This window comes from Cololabis saira, chromosome 1 (assembly GCF_033807715.1).
Source record: "Cololabis saira isolate AMF1-May2022 chromosome 1, fColSai1.1, whole genome shotgun sequence".
In the NCBI taxonomy this organism is placed as follows: Eukaryota; Metazoa; Chordata; class Actinopteri; order Beloniformes; family Belonidae; genus Cololabis; species Cololabis saira.
The window spans coordinates 19,953,366-19,974,077 of NC_084587.1; the positions used below are offsets into that span (position 1 = coordinate 19,953,366).

The window sequence follows — 20,712 nt, forward strand, 5'->3', positions numbered from 1 at the left end:
AGATTAGACTTCCATGTGACTTAGCTGCAAAGGCATCTGCACGTTACTTTTACTGAGCTCTCTGGAAATTTATAGTCTCTAGACTCTGTGCGTGCTTTTCTTTTCTTATCTTTCAAACAGGAAAATACAACTGGCCCCTTTCAGCGAAGAAAAGGAAGTATGCACTTGAGAGTATGGTCTATTCTTGGGACTATTCTACCAAATACTGGTGGGGCTTAGTAGGTGTGGGTTAGATTTACAAGTCTGCACAACATCTCACTTTATCTGTTTTGGGTTTTTTTTTTAGCAGCAAGGCTCTTTGACTTAGCTGGATATAGGCTTCCACCTGATCGTACGGAGACCGGAGTCTCCGAGCAGCTGTTGTGGTAGTGAATGTCTCATGAGGCTGCCAAGTCACGCCAAACAGTCCACATCTACTGTAGCAGTTCTCATATTTCACAAGCTCTCTCTGGGAGTTACAAAAAATGTTTGAATGTGGGGCCAGCGCAAGACAAATCATTGCTTCACACGCAGAAATTGGGTAGAATATTCTCAACACCTATATTTGTTGCAGATCATTTATAAACTAGTGCATACAAAACTATTTTTGAAAACTCTTAAACGTTTTTCAGTCCAAACCATGGTTCTCCTCAACAATGCCTATTTTAAAAACATATAATAACATTCAATATTACTCCAAAAAATAACATTTTATAAAATTTCACAGTCCATCCCCGACCTCAAGAACAATACTCACAAATCGACAAAATAAATAATCTCTTTCCTGTATCTACATCCTCCTCAAGTTTCAAGAAGTTCAGCTACATAGTTTGGGCGTGATCCTGCTAAAACATGAACATATGGCACTGATATCTCACCAATGCCTTAGATTTTACCTTGATGGAGGAACTGAAACTTAAATGTGTCAGTATTACTTCCTCCTGTAAAGAACTCTGACAGTGGTTGAATCTTCCATAACCCAAATAATGAATTTTAAAGCAACACCAAAGAGTTTTTTCATGCCAAATTATCTCTTTCAATTTCATTTTATGGAATATTCCTGTATTTTTAGGAAGCATGTCAAAATCTCATGGTCTTCCATCCCTACTATTGGCAAAATAACAATAGACCTCTGTTTTGACCGTCTCTCGCAGCATCTGCGTAACACTTTATGGCACATATCAGGAAAGATGGGTTACAGATGAAGCCAGCTTGCATGTAACAAAATTTAACAAAAAAATAATAATTGAAAAAGTAAGGAAGAGAAAACGAGAGTAACTGAGCAAGAGACTGTCCTTCCCTCCAGGACTACCTGGGGAATACTGAGGCAGTCCCGAGTCAGACAGGAGGTATAATCTCTTCAGTGTGTCCTGGGTCTCCTTCCAGTTGAACATGACAAGAACACCTCCCTGGGTGATATTCAGGGGGAATCTTAAGCAAATGCTTAGACCAATTACTTAATACAGCACCAAAAAAACATTTACAGGTTTTTTTGTTTGTTTTTATTTTGAGCTCAGAGGGTTCGCCTATAGGTGTGGAGACTAAGCCACTTTTACCACACCGTCCAAAATTTTCACTCGTTCGGCTGAGACACTCCTTTGCCATTACAGTCTTGAGTCAGTCACTTCTACCATGATATCAACTGTAGCTCTGTGAGATAGATTTATCCTCTTATTTGTACGAGTAACATAGAGCAATACCTAATTGTTGTTGCTGTTGCAAAAGATGAACAAGACAGGAGTCAAAGGTTACTTTGGCAGTTTCTTTTGGGGGGGGGTTGCTGTCAGAATAGTGCAAGAGCTAGACAGTCAGTATGTTAACACGCACTAACAGAAAGTTGAATTATTGCCCACTGATAACGAAGTTTTAAAAGCCAAGTTTAAACCTTAGTCGGGCTGCAGTTGAACCTTACTGGAGCTCTTGAAATCAAGCTATTAGTACCAGATAATGCGGTCTAATTCGAACGATTCTGGCATTTGTCCTCCTTATACGTCTGCTTCAAATCTGCCGTGTTTGTTTACTAATTGTTCTAACTAACCGGAAGAATGCCAACGCGAAAGGATGTTTAGCGCCACGTAGCATCACAGAGTGGAAAGCACCTCCCTCAATAATTCGATATAATATACTCCACTACCTTTTAACTTAAAAAATGGTCCCTTTCTCCAAATCTTCAGAATTGGCGCAGTATCAAAATGTGCAATTGTGTGAGGTAGATCAGTCTTAAAATGTTAGAGCAGTTTATAAGCCGAGCAAATGTAGGTAAATGTGTACATTCTTACTGAGACAAAGGAGTTTACTTACCCTTGACGACAAAAATGCCATTCCATTTTGGAGACATTTTTAGATAATTTAGATAATTTTCAGAAATATCAGGGGACAAATTTTCCAAGACTACTATGAAGAAGTTTCCGTTATATCCCAACACTGCTCATACTGTGTCCATCTTTGGCCTCGGGCTTCAAAGGAATTAAACAAATGACCATCTGTAAATGGCAGTGAGTACAGTCCCATGCAAAGGTCTGTGCACACTTGTTCAAAAGTAGCTGTTGTTTTAATGGGAAGATCAAAAGCAAGAAATACATAACTTCATCTCTAAAAGTTAAAAACTAAAGAAAACATTTAAAAAAATAACATTTCCTGTCCAGTGGTGTTTACAATAATGAAACCCCTTAAGAGTATCAACTTCATTGCCTGCAAAGGGTTTGAGTTCTTGAGTGACTTAAAAAAAAAAAAAAGAGTCTAACTTTGAGGGCCTTGGTGAAACTTTCCCTCACAAGTTAGTTGATGTGGATTTTGAGTCTTTATCCAGTCAAAGGAAAATGTATCTTTTCACGTTGAGCTTTCTAAACAGATGCTTTCCTGAATTTGCTGATTTTTGATTGAAAGTAAAACAGTTTTCCCTCTGCGAGTGCTGCTGACTAAAGCATGATTAAAGCATGATCAAGCCACCCTTATGCTTAACGGTGGGAAAAGTGTTCCCTTTGTAACATTTTCCTACCAACATCATTGTGATGTTCAATTTTAACTTCACCAGTGCATTTTACCAAAATGAATCACCGTAGTCTAGAAATTAATATGCAAACAACTTAACCTGAATTTTGTGGTCCTCTGATGACTCTTCTGTACAGGTCATATTTGTACAGGTGACACAAACCAGTAAAACTGTCAACTGTATTGTAGTTTTGACTAGATTTCCCTGAGGGTCTTTTGCAAATTTGTCTTTCATGCGATCCAGTGTATTTTTTTCGGAATTTTCAGCTCATCAGTGCGACCTCAAACCGTTTTTTTGGGTACTATTTTGCATGTGAAACTGAAGAAACAGTTTGGTGAAAACACTGTTATCTTGCTGCAGTCTTCCTCTGTTTTGTGAGCATCAGTAGTTTTAAAGTTCAGACAGTTAATATCTAACAAGTTAATGTCTGAGGCCTTGATAAATGTTGCTTAAGAGCTCAAATCTTTAGGGGTTGCCAACCGTTGCAAGATACTCCCTCTTGTACTTACCAACCACTTATTTTCCAAATCTGCTGTATCCTGTAAAGGATTACGGGGAGGGGGGTAGACGTCTGTCTTAGCTGTCCTCTTCTTTCACTCGGAAATTGTGAAAAGTTACAACACTTAGCTTCCAGCTGCAACTGACCGTGGCTTCAGAGCAACTGTTGGCAAGAATTGTCTAAACAGGTTAAAAATTGCCCAGGTTAGACGGTACACTAAACAATGAGAATAGATGAATGGCAGGCGTAAGTTGAGATGAACATTATGTGTAATTACAGGGCAGAGGTGAGGTTGGGAGAGAGAGGGAGGGAGGGATGCAAAAAAACAGCGCACAGACACAAAGAAACTGACTTTTGGAGGAAAACAAAAGATTCAACAGATGGGAAGATGGGAAGTCATTTCAATCCAAGAAAATTAAAGCATTATTTAAACCGTTACAGAGCGCTCACTCCCTGATGGTTATTAACCACCAGAAAGAAAACCAGAATAGATCAAAGCATTGTAATCTCCAGCAGTCATCCACATTACAGCAACTAAAGTGTTGTGCCATGGCTTAGCATAGCGCTCCACTTGCTCTGCAAAAATAGATTTCTGTGAATCATATCCAGAAGGTAATAAACAGACTGGAGTTAAATGTCTTAAAGCACTCATTTAAAGCTGGACTGAAATCACTGCATAATTGGTGTGTGTGTGTTTGTATATTTGTAGGAGTCCTGGATAGACGTGCACACAGCTGGGATCTCTGGCTTTGTTCTGGGTGTGCAAAGATTTTTTTTTTTTTTTGTCAATGTGGGTGTATCCAACTGTGACAAGCTGCTTGGCTCCAGTCGGTGCTTTGTAAACTCTGGAGTGTCCCTGAGGAATGGAGCTCTCCTGAAAGCAGCTTAGCACCAGTCTTCACCTCTTGACATTGTTACTGATTTACAGACAGTGCTGAGGGATAAAAAACAATGAGGTTCTCACATGGGGTCGGGAACTGGGATTCCCTCATTTGGGCTCCTGAATGCGTCATTATGTGGAAGCTTTCTATACCCACACACATACATACACACATATATTTATCTCTCTCTCTCTCTCTCTCTCTCTCTCTCTCTCTCTCTCTCTCTCTCTCTCTCTCTCTCTCTCTCTCTCTCTCTCTCTCTCTCTCTCTCTCTCTCTCTCTATATATATATATATATATATATATATATATATATATATATATATATATATATATATACGGTATATATACATAAATACTAACTCCACATGTTTGGAGAATATTTTAGATGAGATTCAGGATCACTACTGGTTAATATGCCCGGCTGGTCTTCTGTGGGGGCACTTTACACGCGCTCCGATTAGCTAATCAGTCTTTGTCTTCAAGTCCCATTCTTCACCCACACAGTTTGACATAAGAGTTTGACATGTTAAGACGTCTGCATTATAGTGGTCGTTTAATTTGAGTGCTTGACACAATAGCTTCTCATGTGAGGGTTCAGAAACATGAATGCCCAAACATTTTGTAAAATGTAGAGAACATATGTACTGCTTCAAATATTTTCTTTATAATTTATGGGTTTTCTTCCTATGTCTAGATCATGGCTTAAAGTATTTCTGAAAGAAATGGTCAATATTATATATTCAAGATGGCCTTGTTTCAGTGAGTCGAGATGAATAAAAACCATCAAGGCTCTGCTGCCACTGACCTGAGAGCCGTCTTTGTTTTTGCTGCTTCCGTTCTCCACCTGCTAACAAGCAGCTGGCTGATCTGTTGTGACAACGTTTGGAGCTTCCAGACTGCCTTGTAACAGCTTGGCTCATTAGTGGAAGATTTAGTACTCAAACTTTGGAGGACCGGAGGGCTGCTACTGTCGTGGAAGGGTGACTGACACAGAGACGGAGATCATTAAGTCAGCCAGCTTGCCCCGTTCCTTATTGTCTTGGTCCACACAAGCATTGCAAGAATCTAGGTATTGTTTCTGTGCATGATTTACTGGGGTCTTGAATGACTGCTTGAACGTTTCTGGTTGAAATATAAATTAATCTAAAATCCTGATCAGCTCAACTAACTTTTAAAATGGGAAAAATGCTCGACTGTCTGACTGAAGCTATGTAATTTAGATTGCAAAGAGGTTGTTTTTTTCCCAATGTGTATTATCCATCTGTAGAATCACTCCTAAATATCTCACATCAAATATGCTAAGCATCATGAATGGATTTTTAAAATGTATTTATTTCTTTACTTTTTATGGTATTGTGATTATTTTAGCAAAAATTGACACTTTGACATTCAGAGACATGGGTCATCGAGATTTGGGTAAACCAAGTCCTATGAAGGAAACAGCTGTTAATATAGAAACATGAGTAGCCGTAACAAGTTCCAGATGTGTATATAATTGTCACCAGTGCAGCAAAATCATGCCAAATGAAACATCCCATAATAATATTATATGCAAACATCTGCCAGAAGGGACCTACAGTAAGGTGAAGCGATAGGTGTATTCCAACACAAAAGCTTTGGATGACATCCAAAGATGGATCCAATTATGCTTGTACAGTTTCCATAGGTTGGTCCGTTTTATAAAAAAAAAAAAAAAAAAAAAAGAAGCTGAACACAGCTGGAAGTTGTGCCAAAAGATGATTTAAGATTTTCAATTAACTTCTTAGAGGCATGTAATCACATAAAATGCTGCTCAATGTTAAGGTATCTGTATTTCATATATAGTAATAAAATAATAATTGCTTTATTTTGCATAATGTTTCACTTTTAAAGTATGTAATCTAATCTAATATAATGTAGTAGAATAATCTATTTGAAAAAAATAATCATAACTCTCCAAAGGCAGTATTTTTTAGCCTGATCAGCCGTACCCGTAGCCAAATATGTGGGAATCCAGATATTTGTTTGTTCGGCAGAGGTTTTGTTTCCAATTTGCATTGCTCTCACTCACTGGTGGCGAGGAACGTCACCTGCAGTAATGTTCCAGCTCATCTGGGTTAGGGTTAAATAAATGACAGCCTTACAGAAACCTCAGATTAGTTGCACATTTTAAACTGATTGAAGAGTTGACAAATTACATGAAATTTACTCACAAAAAAAGATAACAATTCCACTGCCATGAGCTATTTTTCATCTAGCGCACCCCTTGGTTAGTCGTTCCTCTTCAGACCGTTAGCGCACGACCGTGTGGGCCTCCGTCACTGGGCGTTACACATGTGAACCACACTCTAATGTGGGTTGGTCACATTAATTTGGTCATGCATGGTCAACCTTTTATACAGTATGCAATTACTTTATTAAGAAAATAAAGATTCAAGTATTCATTGCAATATTCTCCTGAAGATCTGGGACCAGTACAATGGTATCCAGGACAACCCTAAATAAGTTGTTCACTGACATTCCTGCTGCACTTCACACCACTGGGGATGCCTTTTGCTGATATTAGTCTGGTTGTCACTCTGCCTATGTCACATGCTTCATTTCTGGGATTTGTTGTGCACCGATACAATGGCATCCGGAGGTAGTTTCTTCTGCATACCTTGGTTCTGCCGCATGGGACTGAAAAAAAAAACCCAAGCAAACTGTTGAGTCTAAAAAAATATAATTCATATTTTCTTAAACTATTTTCCAGTTTTTATGATGGTTCTTGCCATGGTTTATTCCTATATGTAAATACAGTCAGTAAAGTAAGTCATAAGAAAGTATATTAACTTAATCCAAGATAGAGAGTGATAGATCAAACTATGCTGTGTGATTAGTACAACCACTTTCTCTCTTTTAGCACCTGGATTTTATGATCAGCACTTTTAATCAGGACGCCTCCTGGTGCTCATCAGCCACCCGTTTATTTGGCATCTGCAACAGAATTGCTCGTAATTATGATGGATTAGACTGCGGCGCTCGATACCTGCGCGCTGCAATGATTTCTGCAGATGCTGTGGCTGTGACATGCATTGATAATTGAGAAGAGCAGACAGAAATCAATATTCTACTGGAATCATTGGACTGTGACTTGAAACTATGTTTGCTCGAGAGAACAAGTTTATCCTTTATCCCTAAGAAGACCTTATTATTACACCTTCAAGCCAGAAAGTTCCCTAAGTTTAGCACTGGAGACAAATGGTGTAATGGTCTCAAAATTGGAGACATATTCATATTAGCACATTCACACCATTCAGAAACCTTTTCTTTAGTTTTCAGAATGTGAAGAGAAGGGTGTCAAATATAGCTTGTGGACGGTGAGTAATAAGGACTTAATCATGAAACCAAACGGAGAACTTCGTGAGAGCATGTACTCACTTGTGATTTATAATACTTAACCTGGGGATCTATCAATGTTACCAGGCATTTATGATACGTGAGCAGAATGAATTTGTGCATTAATTGTATGCACAGCAAAATTTACGCCTTCGGACACTGATGAAAATCTTAGTTGTTCAGAACTTTTTGTAAGTACGGACAAATGTACTCCTGCCACCAACCACACTTAGAGCTTGCGTATATCAGGAGTCCACATAAACATGTATCTAAATTGACACTTTGCAAATTTAAGCTTCAGATTATGTTTCTTTCAAATAGGAAGAACACCTTCAGAGTTTGCTGTTGATTCATTTTGGTGCTTTATCGCTGTCTCCATCAGCTACGATTGCTGATAAAGAGATTTATAAAAGCAGGGTGGTTGTCTTCTGCAGACAGTTTGCTTTGGAACGCCCCTCAAAAAACCTCACTGCAACCAGAGGTTGTTGTTTTTTTAAGCATAGAAATGCATTTTATTTTTCATCATAGACCAAAGACATGACATTCATTTCATTAGTCAGCTCTTTCCAGACCCATGCCCCCCCATGCCTGTCATAACGGAGCAAAAATAAAGCATTTTTCTTTTCTCCACATCAGTTAAAATTGCCTTTATTGCTACATCAGGATTTTTTTCTTCCTCTCTCTCTCCCTCCCCCCCTCCCCTGGAACACACTGAAGTGGTTAATTCAGAATAGTGACTCAGTAGCCCACCACAAAGCCTCAACACTGGCCCCCTTCCCTCACTCACTTTTGCCTAGCATGGTTTTTAAGGGATGCGGCCAGATTGTTTGTACATTTTACGACAGTTATGTGTTGCCATCTGATACATTTTTCTTGGTATAACCCATCAGGTGCTCTAGTACAACCCATCATACACGCATAGATGCTAAAATCTGCATGCAACAGGATGCAACTTCCAAATATCTATTAAGTTTAATCTCTCTATTTTCATTTTATATGTAGTGTATATTTTCTTTAGAGGGTAAGAAATACAAAAACAATTGTAGACAATATATATACAGTACAGACCAAAAGTTTGGACACAGCTTCTCATTCAAAGAAATGGGGAAGTGTGTCCAAACTTTTGGTCTGTACTGTATATATATATATATATATATATATATATATATATATATATATATATATATATATATATATATATATATACATATATATATACATATATATATATATATATACATATATATACACAGTATATATATACACACACTGTGTATATTGTCTCACTGTCAAAACATTAGAGAAGCAAGCTGAAGAACCTGCACGGAACTTGCTGATAATGGTTGTCAATCTAAGCAGCAAAATTGCACAATAATACAAATGATCTAACAGAGTGCTGCAACAATAATGTTGTATTTGTATGTACTGGGGCTATATTTACAATAGAAACGTAAGTGTTTGGTTCTTCAACATGTTTATGAACACCTACCTTAGTTTACTCATGCATCATGACCAAATATTTTCAGCTATGTGTACTTATTAGTATGTACTGGTGTATTTGAAAACATCAAAAGAATGACCAAATGCTTTCTACTTTTTTTCTGCCTTGCAGGACGGACAGAGGGCAGCCCCGTGTATGGACTCTGAGCAGGCCAGATGGAAACAGAACAGGCCAAACATGAGACGGAAGAAAGTCTGATTATTTCACAATTTGGCACATCTCACAACATCTCTCACAAACTCCAGAATGGAAGTCAGTCTTCAGAAGGAGATTCTCTTCAAGTCTCTGGGGATGCGAACTGGATTAAGAACCCAGCACATTACAAGTCGAGCAAAGTTGCCAACTCCATGAAGAGGTTCAGGGAGAACTGCAACAACCCTGCATCGGAACAAGGGCTGTTTGATCAAGGATCCTACAAGATGAATGGAGATTTGATGAATGGAGAGTTGAAGCATGCACTTACTGCGCAGTCCTTATCCGCCCACCAGCCCAAGAAAATGAAAGTAGATCTTGAAATTAAAGGAAATGATGACACAGATCCTAATGTTATGGCCAACTTCCCTGAGCTATCAAAGCCTAATGAATTCGAATGCCATTCTCCACGGACAGAGGTTAACCTAGATAAAAGAAACTGTCATTTTCCAAATGGTGATATTTTCTACCTGCCACGAAATAAACAAGTTTCAAATGGAGGTGTGCCATCCCCCTCAACCATAGAAAGCACTCCAGGGGATCTGTTAGAAAAGACTTTGTCTCAGTATTTTCCTGAGGAAGTATCAATTGCGCCACAAACATCAGGGTCACAGCTAGATACTGTCAATGATTCACTGGGCAACCAGTTGTCCAGTGAAGGTGCTCAAAACCCTGCTCTAACCTCAGGACTGCATAGTTCAGCTCAGATCCCCAACTCTCAGACACAGCAGCCTGAGGGTGGCAACAATTATAACTCTGTCAACTATCAAGCGAATGGATACTCTAACAGTTTTGGAGGAGACCACAAGCACCAACAGCAGCATCATCAACAACAACCACTGTCTTACACCGGTCAGGAGCCAGCTCTGAGACAGTCACCTATAAATAATGTCAATAGTACACGTCAACATTTGAATGGTGCACAGTGTTTTCCAGATAACAGAAACGCTCAAGGTATATATATGACAAACCAGCAGGAGTTTAATCACAGCTCTTTTGTGAAGTGTAGTAATCCTCCACAGACTGCAGAGGCAGGAGGATATGGATCCTTTCCTGATTCCAGAATGGATCCAAGTGAGACACCTGGATCTGGTCAACATCCACACCAGGGCACTGATAAGGGCTTCCAGTATGGGAATCATACTCCAACTTTTCAAGAAAATGCTGGAGAGCCGCATAGAGATGATGGTACGGGACACATAGGACCTGGTCCCCGACAGCCACATCACACTGGTATGGAAAATGGTATGGAGAACGCACCCCAGCAGATCCCTAACATATCATGTTCAGCTCCCAGCCAGAGAGGGTGGTTAGAGCAGAATCCTTCACATTCCCAGCAGCAACTAACAAGTGGCTCATCGTCTCAGTCTCAAGAGCAAGAAATGTGGAGAGGCTTCCCTGCTAAGCCTCAGCCGGAACAGCAAACAATTAGCCCCCAGGTCCATGGCCAGATATTGGAACCAAATACAATGCAAAGATTTCAGTCACAGGCAGTTTTCACAGATGGGAGCCGCGGGTCTAATAGCATCCAACAGCAGGACTGTCGAACAACCCAAATGCAATTCGTTTCGGCCCAGCACAACACTGCCACTAAGTGGCAGCAGTCAAATTGTAATGCAGCTCAAATGCAGCAGACTTTATCCCAGAAAATGCCTGAACAGCAAAACTTTCCACAAGATCAGCAAGCAGAAAACCGCTACCACTCCCAGATAGATTCAGAGCACTTACGCAAGGATACCGACTTGCAGGATATACTCTCACCTGGGTTTGTAACAACAAAGAATAAGCATCAACAACAGCACTGTCTTCTTCAACGTCCACTGTCACATCCACCACAATCTGAAGGGGAGCAACTGAATAGTCCCAATTATAGACCTCACAGTCAACCTCCACCAGGTATAGACCAGCCTCAACTCAACCATCTTCTTAGAAATCATTCAGCCCAACCCTGCAATCAAGACATTCTGCATATTGACCATGCAACATTTATTCACAACAATAGAGCAGACATGCAACAACCACAACATGAAAGACAATATCAACCAAACTCAGGCAGCAGAAACCTCAAGCAACTTCAACCACAGCAGCCTAACAACCACTGCCAGGAGCCCAACCAAGTGGACTTCCCCCAGTCATCTACACAGTCACAACCTCACTTACCACAAGGTGTGATAAACCAACACACAACAATCCAGATGCATCTAAAAGCTGAGCAGCAGCTGAAGCCTTCTTGCACTCAGTTCCAAAGGGGACTTCAACTACCTCCGGGACCTGTGGGCCCCAATGTTGACTTTCAGAGGCATGCAGCTCTGCGTATGCACCTGCTGCAGAGGCAAGAACGCCAGGGCCTTCCTCTTCACTCTCAGAGTTTTAATGACCCCAAACAAAATCTGAGAGCTGTGAAAATGGAAAATGAGCCAAGATTTGAGCTCCCTGCTTTACGACAGCAGGAGCAGCTGTTACAGGCGCGGGAGGCAGCCATGGGTGGAATGCAAGTCAAGCAAGAAAATCAACAATCCCTGTGTGATCAAAGCAAGAGGAAGGGGAGCATTCTAAACTCTATGGAACAAAGTCTGAGGCAGTACCAGATTTCACCGGTTTTTGAGAAGAAATCCCTCGTTATCAATTCATCAAATAAAATCAAACTGGAATCCTCAGGGCCTGTCACAATTCTGTCAACTAACACAGATGTGAGTGGGGCTGCATCCTCAGCAGCTGCCTTTGGTCTGAAAAAAAGCATGGATTTCACCCCTAAGAAGGAGCTCCTTCAGACCTTTGTAGACTCTCCTCTCAAGCTACTGGACACCCCCATAAAGAATCTTTTAGATACTCCCATGAAAACTCAGTATGACATTCCATCCTGCCACTGTGTTGGTGAGTCTCACCATTTTGGTAAAAATGAAAATTATTCATTACCGTATTTGGAATATAAATATTAACTCAATTTAATTTGTTATGTTTTAGAACAAATTGTTGAGAAGGACGAGGGTCCATACTACACTCACTTGGGGTCAGCACCTAGTGTTGCTGGTATACGGGAGCTGATGGAGAAAAGGTTAACCATACATTTAAGATGCAATTTATTTAAAAGAACCTAACCTAAAGCACCTAAAATACATTTCCAGTGCTTATTTTTATGCCTTTATTCCTCTCAAAAGGTCTGGTCTAACTGGCCGCACCATCAGGATTGAGAAAGTGATTTACACCGGCAAGGAAGGGAAAAGTACACAAGGCTGCCCTATAGCCAAATGGGTATAAACCATTTTTGTGCATATAATTTGAAATGTAGACCAATTAGCTGGTCTTTACCTTCCCTCTAACATCTCTGTGTGATCTCCTGTACCTGCCATGTCTCAGGTGATTCGTCGATCCAGTGTGGAAGAAAAACTACTGGTATTGGTGCGTGAACGCACCGGTCACAAATGTGACACCGCCTGCATTATTGTTGTGATCCTGGTGTGGGAGGGCATACAGGCCAATGTGGCTGACCGCCTCTACCTCGAGCTAAGTGAAACTCTAACAAAACATGGAGCCCTTACGCAGAGACGCTGTGCTTTCAATGAAGAGTAAGTCCCCGCACAACAGAACTCAACCCCTTTTGACAATTGTTTGACACATTTTAATTATTTTGCATGCATAAAGAGAAAATACATTCATAGCTTGTGTTTTAAGAGTTTCAATTTCTGATAATTGTGTCTTTTGTTCACATAAAGTCCACCATTTGATCTGGAGTCTGGGCAGAAATCACACATTTCAACTTTATGTGCACTTTCAGGAGGACTTGCGCTTGCCAGGGATTAGATCCTGAAGCCTGTGGAGCATCGTTTTCCTTTGGCTGCTCTTGGAGCATGTATTATAACGGCTGCAAGTTTGCTCGTAGCAAAATCCCGAGGAAATTCAAGCTACAAGTAGATGATGTGAAAGAGGTATTTTAAGTACAATAAAAGTACAATTTCAAGCATGAATCATAGTAAAATACAATATCACAATATATGATAGGAAAGTTGATGTTGGAACTTTACATTTTTTCAGGAGGAGAGACTGGAAAAAAACTTTCAAAGTATGGCAACTTTATTGGGTCCCTTGTATAATAAGATGGCACCTGAAGCCTATGCAAACCAGGTGAGTCTATCTGAATATTATAAACTTTTGCCGCTTTTGCAGTTAAAAGTTGTAGAGCCGAGGTGTTATTAGCAATAAGTTCTCTAACTCTAATCTTGTATGAGTTATTGCACAAAGCCCACCCCTGCCCTGTTGTGACTGGTTTGGTACCTTCTGTACTGATGGCAGGGGCAACCAGTTCCATTTCACAACAGAGAATTTCCATGAAGTGAATAGGTATGGCCGGCCAGGCTAGATGCTATCTGATTTAACACAAAAAAAAAAAGTTTTTTTTCATGAAAAAAAAAGCCATTAAAAACAACTTTATAGAGTGTTAGTATTGAAAGATACATGAAACAAATTCCATTAATTAGTCAGCCAGACAGACAAATCTTTAGAGGAGGGTGTTATTAATATAATATTTGTCATTGATATGTGAGTCATTGATCCAGAAACTTCAAATCTTTGAACGTACTGAGGGAAGAGCGGCACACCTCTGCTTCTTTTCTGTTTTAACTCCACATGAACATCAAGTACACAAATACAAATTTCATAGCATGTAAACAACTTGTCAGCCTATATATAGTACTGATATTCAGATGACAGGTACCATCGTGCAGTTTTTGTGTAAATCTGCCAGACATGAGGTTAACTGGAAAGTTAGTGGCCATGTCCAACTAAAGCTGGAAACCTAATTTACTAATTCCCATCACGAGTCAAACAATCAATGCATCTCACAAATATAACACTATATAAATACAGGCGGTTCTGAAAGTACAGTTAAAAATGCCAACCCCCACAGTGATTTGAGATTGCTTCGTGATAATTATTAACTCTTGAAAAACGTTATTTTTGCTTCTTGTTTTGCCCGGTCATAGGTGGAACATGAACACAGGGCCCCAGATTGTCGTTTGGGTCACAAGGACGGTCGGCCCTTCTCTGGGGTCACGGCCTGTATGGACTTCTGTGCCCATGCTCACAGAGACCTCCACAACATGCAGGGTGGCAGCACTGTGGTAAGATTAACCGACAAAACAGACTTTTCTCAGTATGTTGTGTGAGTTTCTCCACCACATGGGTGATGGAGCTGGTGGAAAAACCAACATGATGAAAGTATTTCTTTTGGGTGTCTGCGTGCCAGCAGTTGTGTTATTATTTTTAAAACAAAAACTAAGCCAAACTTCCTTTTTGCATTACTGTTACCAACTTAAAAGCAGAAGTGGGCAGTTTCTTAATCTGGGGGCTTGAGCTGTGTTTTTCACAAAAAATGTGAAATACATAATTCTGCAGTGAGATAGATTTGAAAACTGAGGGAATAATCATGGCGGTGGCCGACCTTCTAATTTTACTCTAGAGTGTTTCTGCTAGTCTTCTCAAGAGTCATCAACAGTTCATCCTAAAGTCAAACAATGCAGTTCTCAAACTAAAAATGATGAGAGCTGCATCTTGAACTCCAAAATTCTCTTATAAAGTTAATCACAGAACAGGCTTGTTTGGGAGGGTTAATAAGAGAGAGCGTCTTCTTCTCTGAAACAGGAAAAGGCAAAAGGCTTAGGCTTACAAGCTGAAAAATGTACCCAAAATGTTGTCATGTGCATACAGACAAAATCAATGTGAAGATGTTTTGTCCATGATGCACAGTGCTATGCCTGATGGAAACCACGGTAACTGACAAGCAGAGCAGATTAGTCTTCATCAATCTCATGTTCTCTTCCTTGCCTTTAGTTTTATTATTGTTTTTTTATACATCAAAGTGCCATAAATACAATTGTTGCAACAAAAAACAATGGAGAGTGAAATCCTAAATTTGGGCAGGTTTTTAACCTGCAGTCGTGAAATGTAGACTGTGTGTCCTAAAAATGATCAAATAAACTCACTAATCTTACTTTCAGACAGTTGTGCATAAAAAAATTACTGCAAACCTCAATGAACGAAAAAAATGTTGTAAAGAATTATGTGAGGGACTGATCATTTGAAGTTATTGCTGCTAAAAGTGACTGTAAGCTACTGAGTCAATTTGATTTAATTGAATAGAATTGAATCACGTTATATGTTGTGTTGTAACTCTAAGGTTGTACCTAACTAATTTTACAACTTGTTATAGGACCAAATTATTTTAATTTTATGATGCCTTGATATACAAATCATATAAATAAAGGTGTAATTTCTTTTCCCTACAAATGTATTAATGCCTATATTCACTATACGTACAGTATACAGAGCTTGTTATCTTTAGTTATACCTCAGTGAGCATATTGAGGACAATGTGTGACAATTTGTGAGGATGGAAAAGATACAGAAACAAGAGTCAGATTGCAAGTCAAACGAAAACTTCAAAAGGAAAAATAAAAAAAGTAGACTTGCATCCAATGCCAGCACAATCCCTAACAAAATGTATTTAACTCAGAGGGTTGTGTCATTTCTTTTTGTTTTCAGGTGTGTACATTGACGAGGGAGGATAACCGAGAAATTGGAAGAATACCAGACGATGAACAGCTCCACGTCTTACCTCTTTACAAGGCTTGCAACACTGATGAATTTGGCAGTGAAGAGGGTCAGCAGGAAAAAATTAAGTCAGGGGCTATCCAAGTCCTCAGTGCCTTCCGCCGCCAGGTGCGCATGCTTGCAGAACCTGCCAAGTCTTGCCGGCAAAAGAAACTGGATGCAAAGAAGGCAGCTGCCAACAAGAATGCCATGCAGGAAAACTCTGACAAGGCAGAAAAGGCTCTTCTGGCCAAAGCAAAAGCTGCCACTTATGAAAATATTTCTCAGAGCAATCCATTGACAGGTACGGTAACATGTATTCTAATACCTTTTGCAATTATTCTGTCAATATGTTATGTCTTTGTAGGGACCCACAGAAGTATACAGGGCTATTACAAAGCTTTGTAGGAATTGAGATATGTAAGGTTTTTCTAATAAATATGGTTTTATTGTTTTATTTTGTTTTTTTAGGGCCAACTTCAGGTGCTGTGGCAGCAGCCCTACAGTCAGGTCATCCATCACACCCCCTTGGGGCCCACACACAGCAACTACAACGACAGCACCCTTATCCCGGCTCAACAAATGCTGCTTTTGTGAGATTCCCCAACCATCCAGGGACTTTTCCAAGCACTTCCAATCCAGGCAGCATGTATCCCCATCAGCCAACAACACCAGCCAGCCCTTACTCTTCCCCACTTAATGTACCAAACTCTTTCATGAACGGGTCAAATCGTCCATACCCAGGTTACCAGTGTAACGGAGGAATGCCCCTTGATAATTACCATCCATTCTATGCTCCAAACCAAAAGCAACTGAACATGTATCGACAACCGCAGCCAGCACTCTACTCGGAGCAACCGTATGGAGTACATCAACGATATGAGGCCAATTATCCACCAAGATATAGCGAGCCAGGTTTACAGGTCAATGGTTACAATGTCATGAGACCAGGTCAATCTATGAGACCTTATAGCCCTTATGGTCCTAACAGAACCCCTGATGCTCAGTTTATTGATCCCCTTTCAAGAGCTCCCTCTGCCCATGGAGGCATAGATTATGCACCCGCAGTTAGCAAAGGCAATCAGTTTGGAGAATACCCCAATCCATATCTGCGTCAGGGCCCTCACATCCTATCCCCAGGCCAAGATCCTTTCCATATGCAAATCAAAACAGAGATGGGTATTTCTGGCCCGCAGGTGCTCTCAACTCAGCCGGGTGGGGGGTGTTTAAAACCTGAAACACAGTCAGTGCTAGGTCTGCCCAATGGGGGTGTCATGGCCTGCAATATTAAGCAGGAGCCTGGAACACCACAGACACCCACAACCCCACAAAAGACTGAGATGTGGTCGGACAATGAGCACAATTTCTTGGATCCTGACATTGGTGGTGTGGCTGTGGCACCAAGTCACGGTTCAGTCCTCATTGAGTGTGCAAAGCGGGAGCTCCATGCCACAACACCACTTAAAAATCCAGACCGCAACCACCCAACACGTATCTCCTTAGTGTTCTACCAGCACAAGAATCTGAATGAGGCGAAACATGGGCTGGCACTGTGGGAAGCCAAGATGGCCGAGAAGGCTCGAGAGAAAGAGGAAGAGGCCGAACGGAATGGTGGTGAAGGGACACCGAGCAAAAGCAACAAGAAGGGTGTGAAGCGTGAGCATCACGAGTCATCAGAGCCCCAAGGAGAGCCTCCCTACAAGCGTTTTATCAAGGCACTAATGGAAGGATCGTTATCAAGCACATCTAACACATATGTCAGCACGACTCCGTATGCATTCACCAAGGTCACAGGGCCTTACAATCAGTTTGTATAGAGAACAACTGATTAAAAACTTAAAGGTGCGATGACACAAGAGACCACAGGCACCAAAGCCTCGTTCTGCGTGATGAAAGGAACCTGTGATCATAAGAAACGAAAATCACCTTTCACGTCAGGTCTTTCACGCTTTTAACAGCTGAGCTTTACTAGTTGACCCAACTAAGGATGTATTTATTTTTGTTAGGTAACTTTTGCAATATACAAAAAAGACAAAAAAAAAAAAAAGAATCTCTGGTGCTTTCAGTCTAACACACAAGGATCTGTTTTAGCTGAAAACAAAGTTTCATTTTTGCTGGCTTTACTTGTTACAAAACTTTGGAGATGTAATCTTGGCATAAAACACTGACTTTGTAAATGACCGTTTTTCCCGGTGCTAATGTGTGTGCTTATTACCATTACTTTAATTCTAATGCCTTCACACTAAAACCACAAGACATTATTAGAGCGATAATTACCTGTTAACTGAGTACTGGACACTGAAAAATCCCATTACTGACAAGACCATCAGCATCACAAAAGTTTTTGGAAAGTCAGTGTTTCTTGAAGCACTTTTTGATGATTAGAATAAAAACTTTGATGATTTATTTAAATCAAAAACACGGATTATATTGTATTGTTGCAACTTTCATGAATTAATAACAATGGATCATAGATGAGATCCTGAAACGTTTCAATTACATGCAAAATAATCTTTAAAACTATCATTACTTTGGTGCTTTTATCACTTACCGAAGTCGTTTATACTGTAAAACTGAACCAATCTCATGGTGCATTTTTAAACATTTTGAGAAAAACATCATGTTTTACTTTTACCAGGTTTATTACGTTCTCAGCAACTGTTGTTAATGTTCCTTACAGCGGGTTTAAAGATCAAACTTGCTTAGTGAATATTTCATGTAGTTTTATGCGGTGCTCGGTATATGTGGTTTTATACACTGAGGGACACAGAACAGGGTAAGCTCAGTGTCGGTTTCGGAGGGCAGCTGGCTTGCTGTGGGGTTTTTACTTATTGTAATCTAACTGTAAGATAAACAGGTGAAATTTGTACAGTAAATTAATTTTCTTTTTGAATTTACTGTTAGAGAGTTTGTGTTGTAAAAAGTGCTGACGGCCTGTTTCATTGTATTTCTTCTGATCAACTGATTTTTATTTCATAAGGTGCTATTCAACCTACTATAAACATACAATGTGAGAGTCTTTGGGCAGTGAGAAGGCTTTTAAATAATGTACAGTATAAACTTGTCATATACCTCAAACCTAGTTAGGCAATAGGATTTTTACATATCTTTTGTCATTTATATATAATTTTCAAAAATATTAACAGCAAAAGTTTAGGCCACCAAAAGGCATAAAAGTTCATTTCTTACTTTCAAGGTGCTATGAAAGTACTACTTGAACTTTGGAGTTACTGTCAAAATCAGGGACATTTTCGACTAACTTTGTGTACATCTTCACCACCTGTATTCATCTTGTCTTTTTCCACATGCAGGGACTTTCCATTGCATCCTGAATCCCAATAGCATTCTCGGCTGATACAGTTCACACACAAAACAAATATATGTATTTTGTAAGGAAAAAAACAAAAATACTGTCCTGCAAATTTCAGCAAAAAATTTGTAGCTAGTAAGATGGTGGCATTCTTTCACAAGTAATCTGAACATATATGCACTGAGCTGATTAAAGGGAATGATGAGTCAAAGGCAATCTGTTTGCTTTTGCTATGAGGCAAGACCAGGGCTGTGATTAATGTAGTAGCACATCTTTGTGCCTGTGTATATATCCATTTATTTATAACCACTAAGCAATTTTATAATGATTTCTTCCCTCTGTGCTCCATAAAATTGATGCAATGTAATTGAATGACATTACATTATAGTTATAAGACTCACCCCATTCTTTCACATATGAATTTTCTGAAAGCACTTCCTTTATTTTTCAGGAAAAGTATGTAGTAAAGAATTACAAAATGCTTTATTTAAACAAATTGTATATGTTTAAAAAAAATAAAAAATAAATTATGTCATATTGTACATACCAAGAATTTGTATAGCGGGAGTATAACTCACGTTTTGATATTCATGTAGGTTATTTTTGTTCTGTCAAATTGACCCACAGCTCCTCATATATCATCTTAAAATAAAAAATAAAAATAATAAAAAAAATTAAAAATAAACTAAACCAAACAAAAAAAAAATTCTTTAGGTTTTTTTCAGGTTGATTATGGCTGGGGTAACCAAGAAGTTTCTTTCTTTTTTTGTTTGTTGTTTTTTTTTTGTAAATATTTTACTCACTGTCACAGCAATGTTTACAGTTAATAGAATGATGCTAGCTCAGTCGTTAGAAGTTCTAGTTTTATTAACTTCTTTTGTAAAATAGATCTTCACACAAAAATGTTGAACTTCATTGTACAGGACCCAGCTACAGTAGCAGGTTGTCGTTCAGAAAGCCACGGTGCCGGAAGACATAGCGGGTTAAAAGCATAGCCATACTTGAAGATGCTTCAGAGTGTTTCTGAGGGAGTCAACATTACTTGAATGACTTTCCTGGCTTGACTTGTGCATTTCATGTGCTCAGCTCAAAGGTTAAGCTAGCAGTTTGTACACACTTGGTCTTTTTGCAGTTAAGACACTAAAGGTATAAAAATGTGCAACTTTTTTTTTTTTTTTGACATTTTACTTTTTAAATCTTCCCTAGTTCTCTCAAAGTTTGGTATGCTACAAAAAATTATTTAAGGATGGGTAATACTGTAAGTATTGTAATGTAATGGATGCAGTTTATTTGAAAAGTTGTTTATTATATCATTCCTGATGTTGCCGACATGTGGGTGTTCTCTCTCCCCCCCTTTTTTTTTAAATAAAATTTATATTTATTTAAAGCAATTGGGCTTTTTTTAATTTATTC

General features: G+C 39.4%; 1 protein-coding gene across 1 annotated transcript in view; it reads left to right on the forward strand.

Moving 5' to 3' along the window:
• The window catches only part of tet2 (tet methylcytosine dioxygenase 2), a 32,965-nt gene extending 12,293 nt beyond the window's left edge, over positions 1–20,672 (forward strand). Inside the window, exons 2-10 of the mRNA XM_061717295.1 lie at positions 9,324–12,278; positions 12,369–12,459; positions 12,563–12,656; positions 12,762–12,970; positions 13,180–13,330; positions 13,437–13,526; positions 14,384–14,521; positions 15,942–16,293; positions 16,461–20,672. Of these exons, the coding sequence (XP_061573279.1) occupies positions 9,368–12,278; positions 12,369–12,459; positions 12,563–12,656; positions 12,762–12,970; positions 13,180–13,330; positions 13,437–13,526; positions 14,384–14,521; positions 15,942–16,293; positions 16,461–17,806 (5,382 nt within the window). The 5' untranslated portion in view covers positions 9,324–9,367 and the 3' untranslated portion in view covers positions 17,807–20,672. The remainder of the gene's footprint in view (positions 1–9,323; positions 12,279–12,368; positions 12,460–12,562; positions 12,657–12,761; positions 12,971–13,179; positions 13,331–13,436; positions 13,527–14,383; positions 14,522–15,941; positions 16,294–16,460) is intronic.
• The last annotated feature ends 40 nt before the right edge of the window (positions 20,673–20,712 follow it).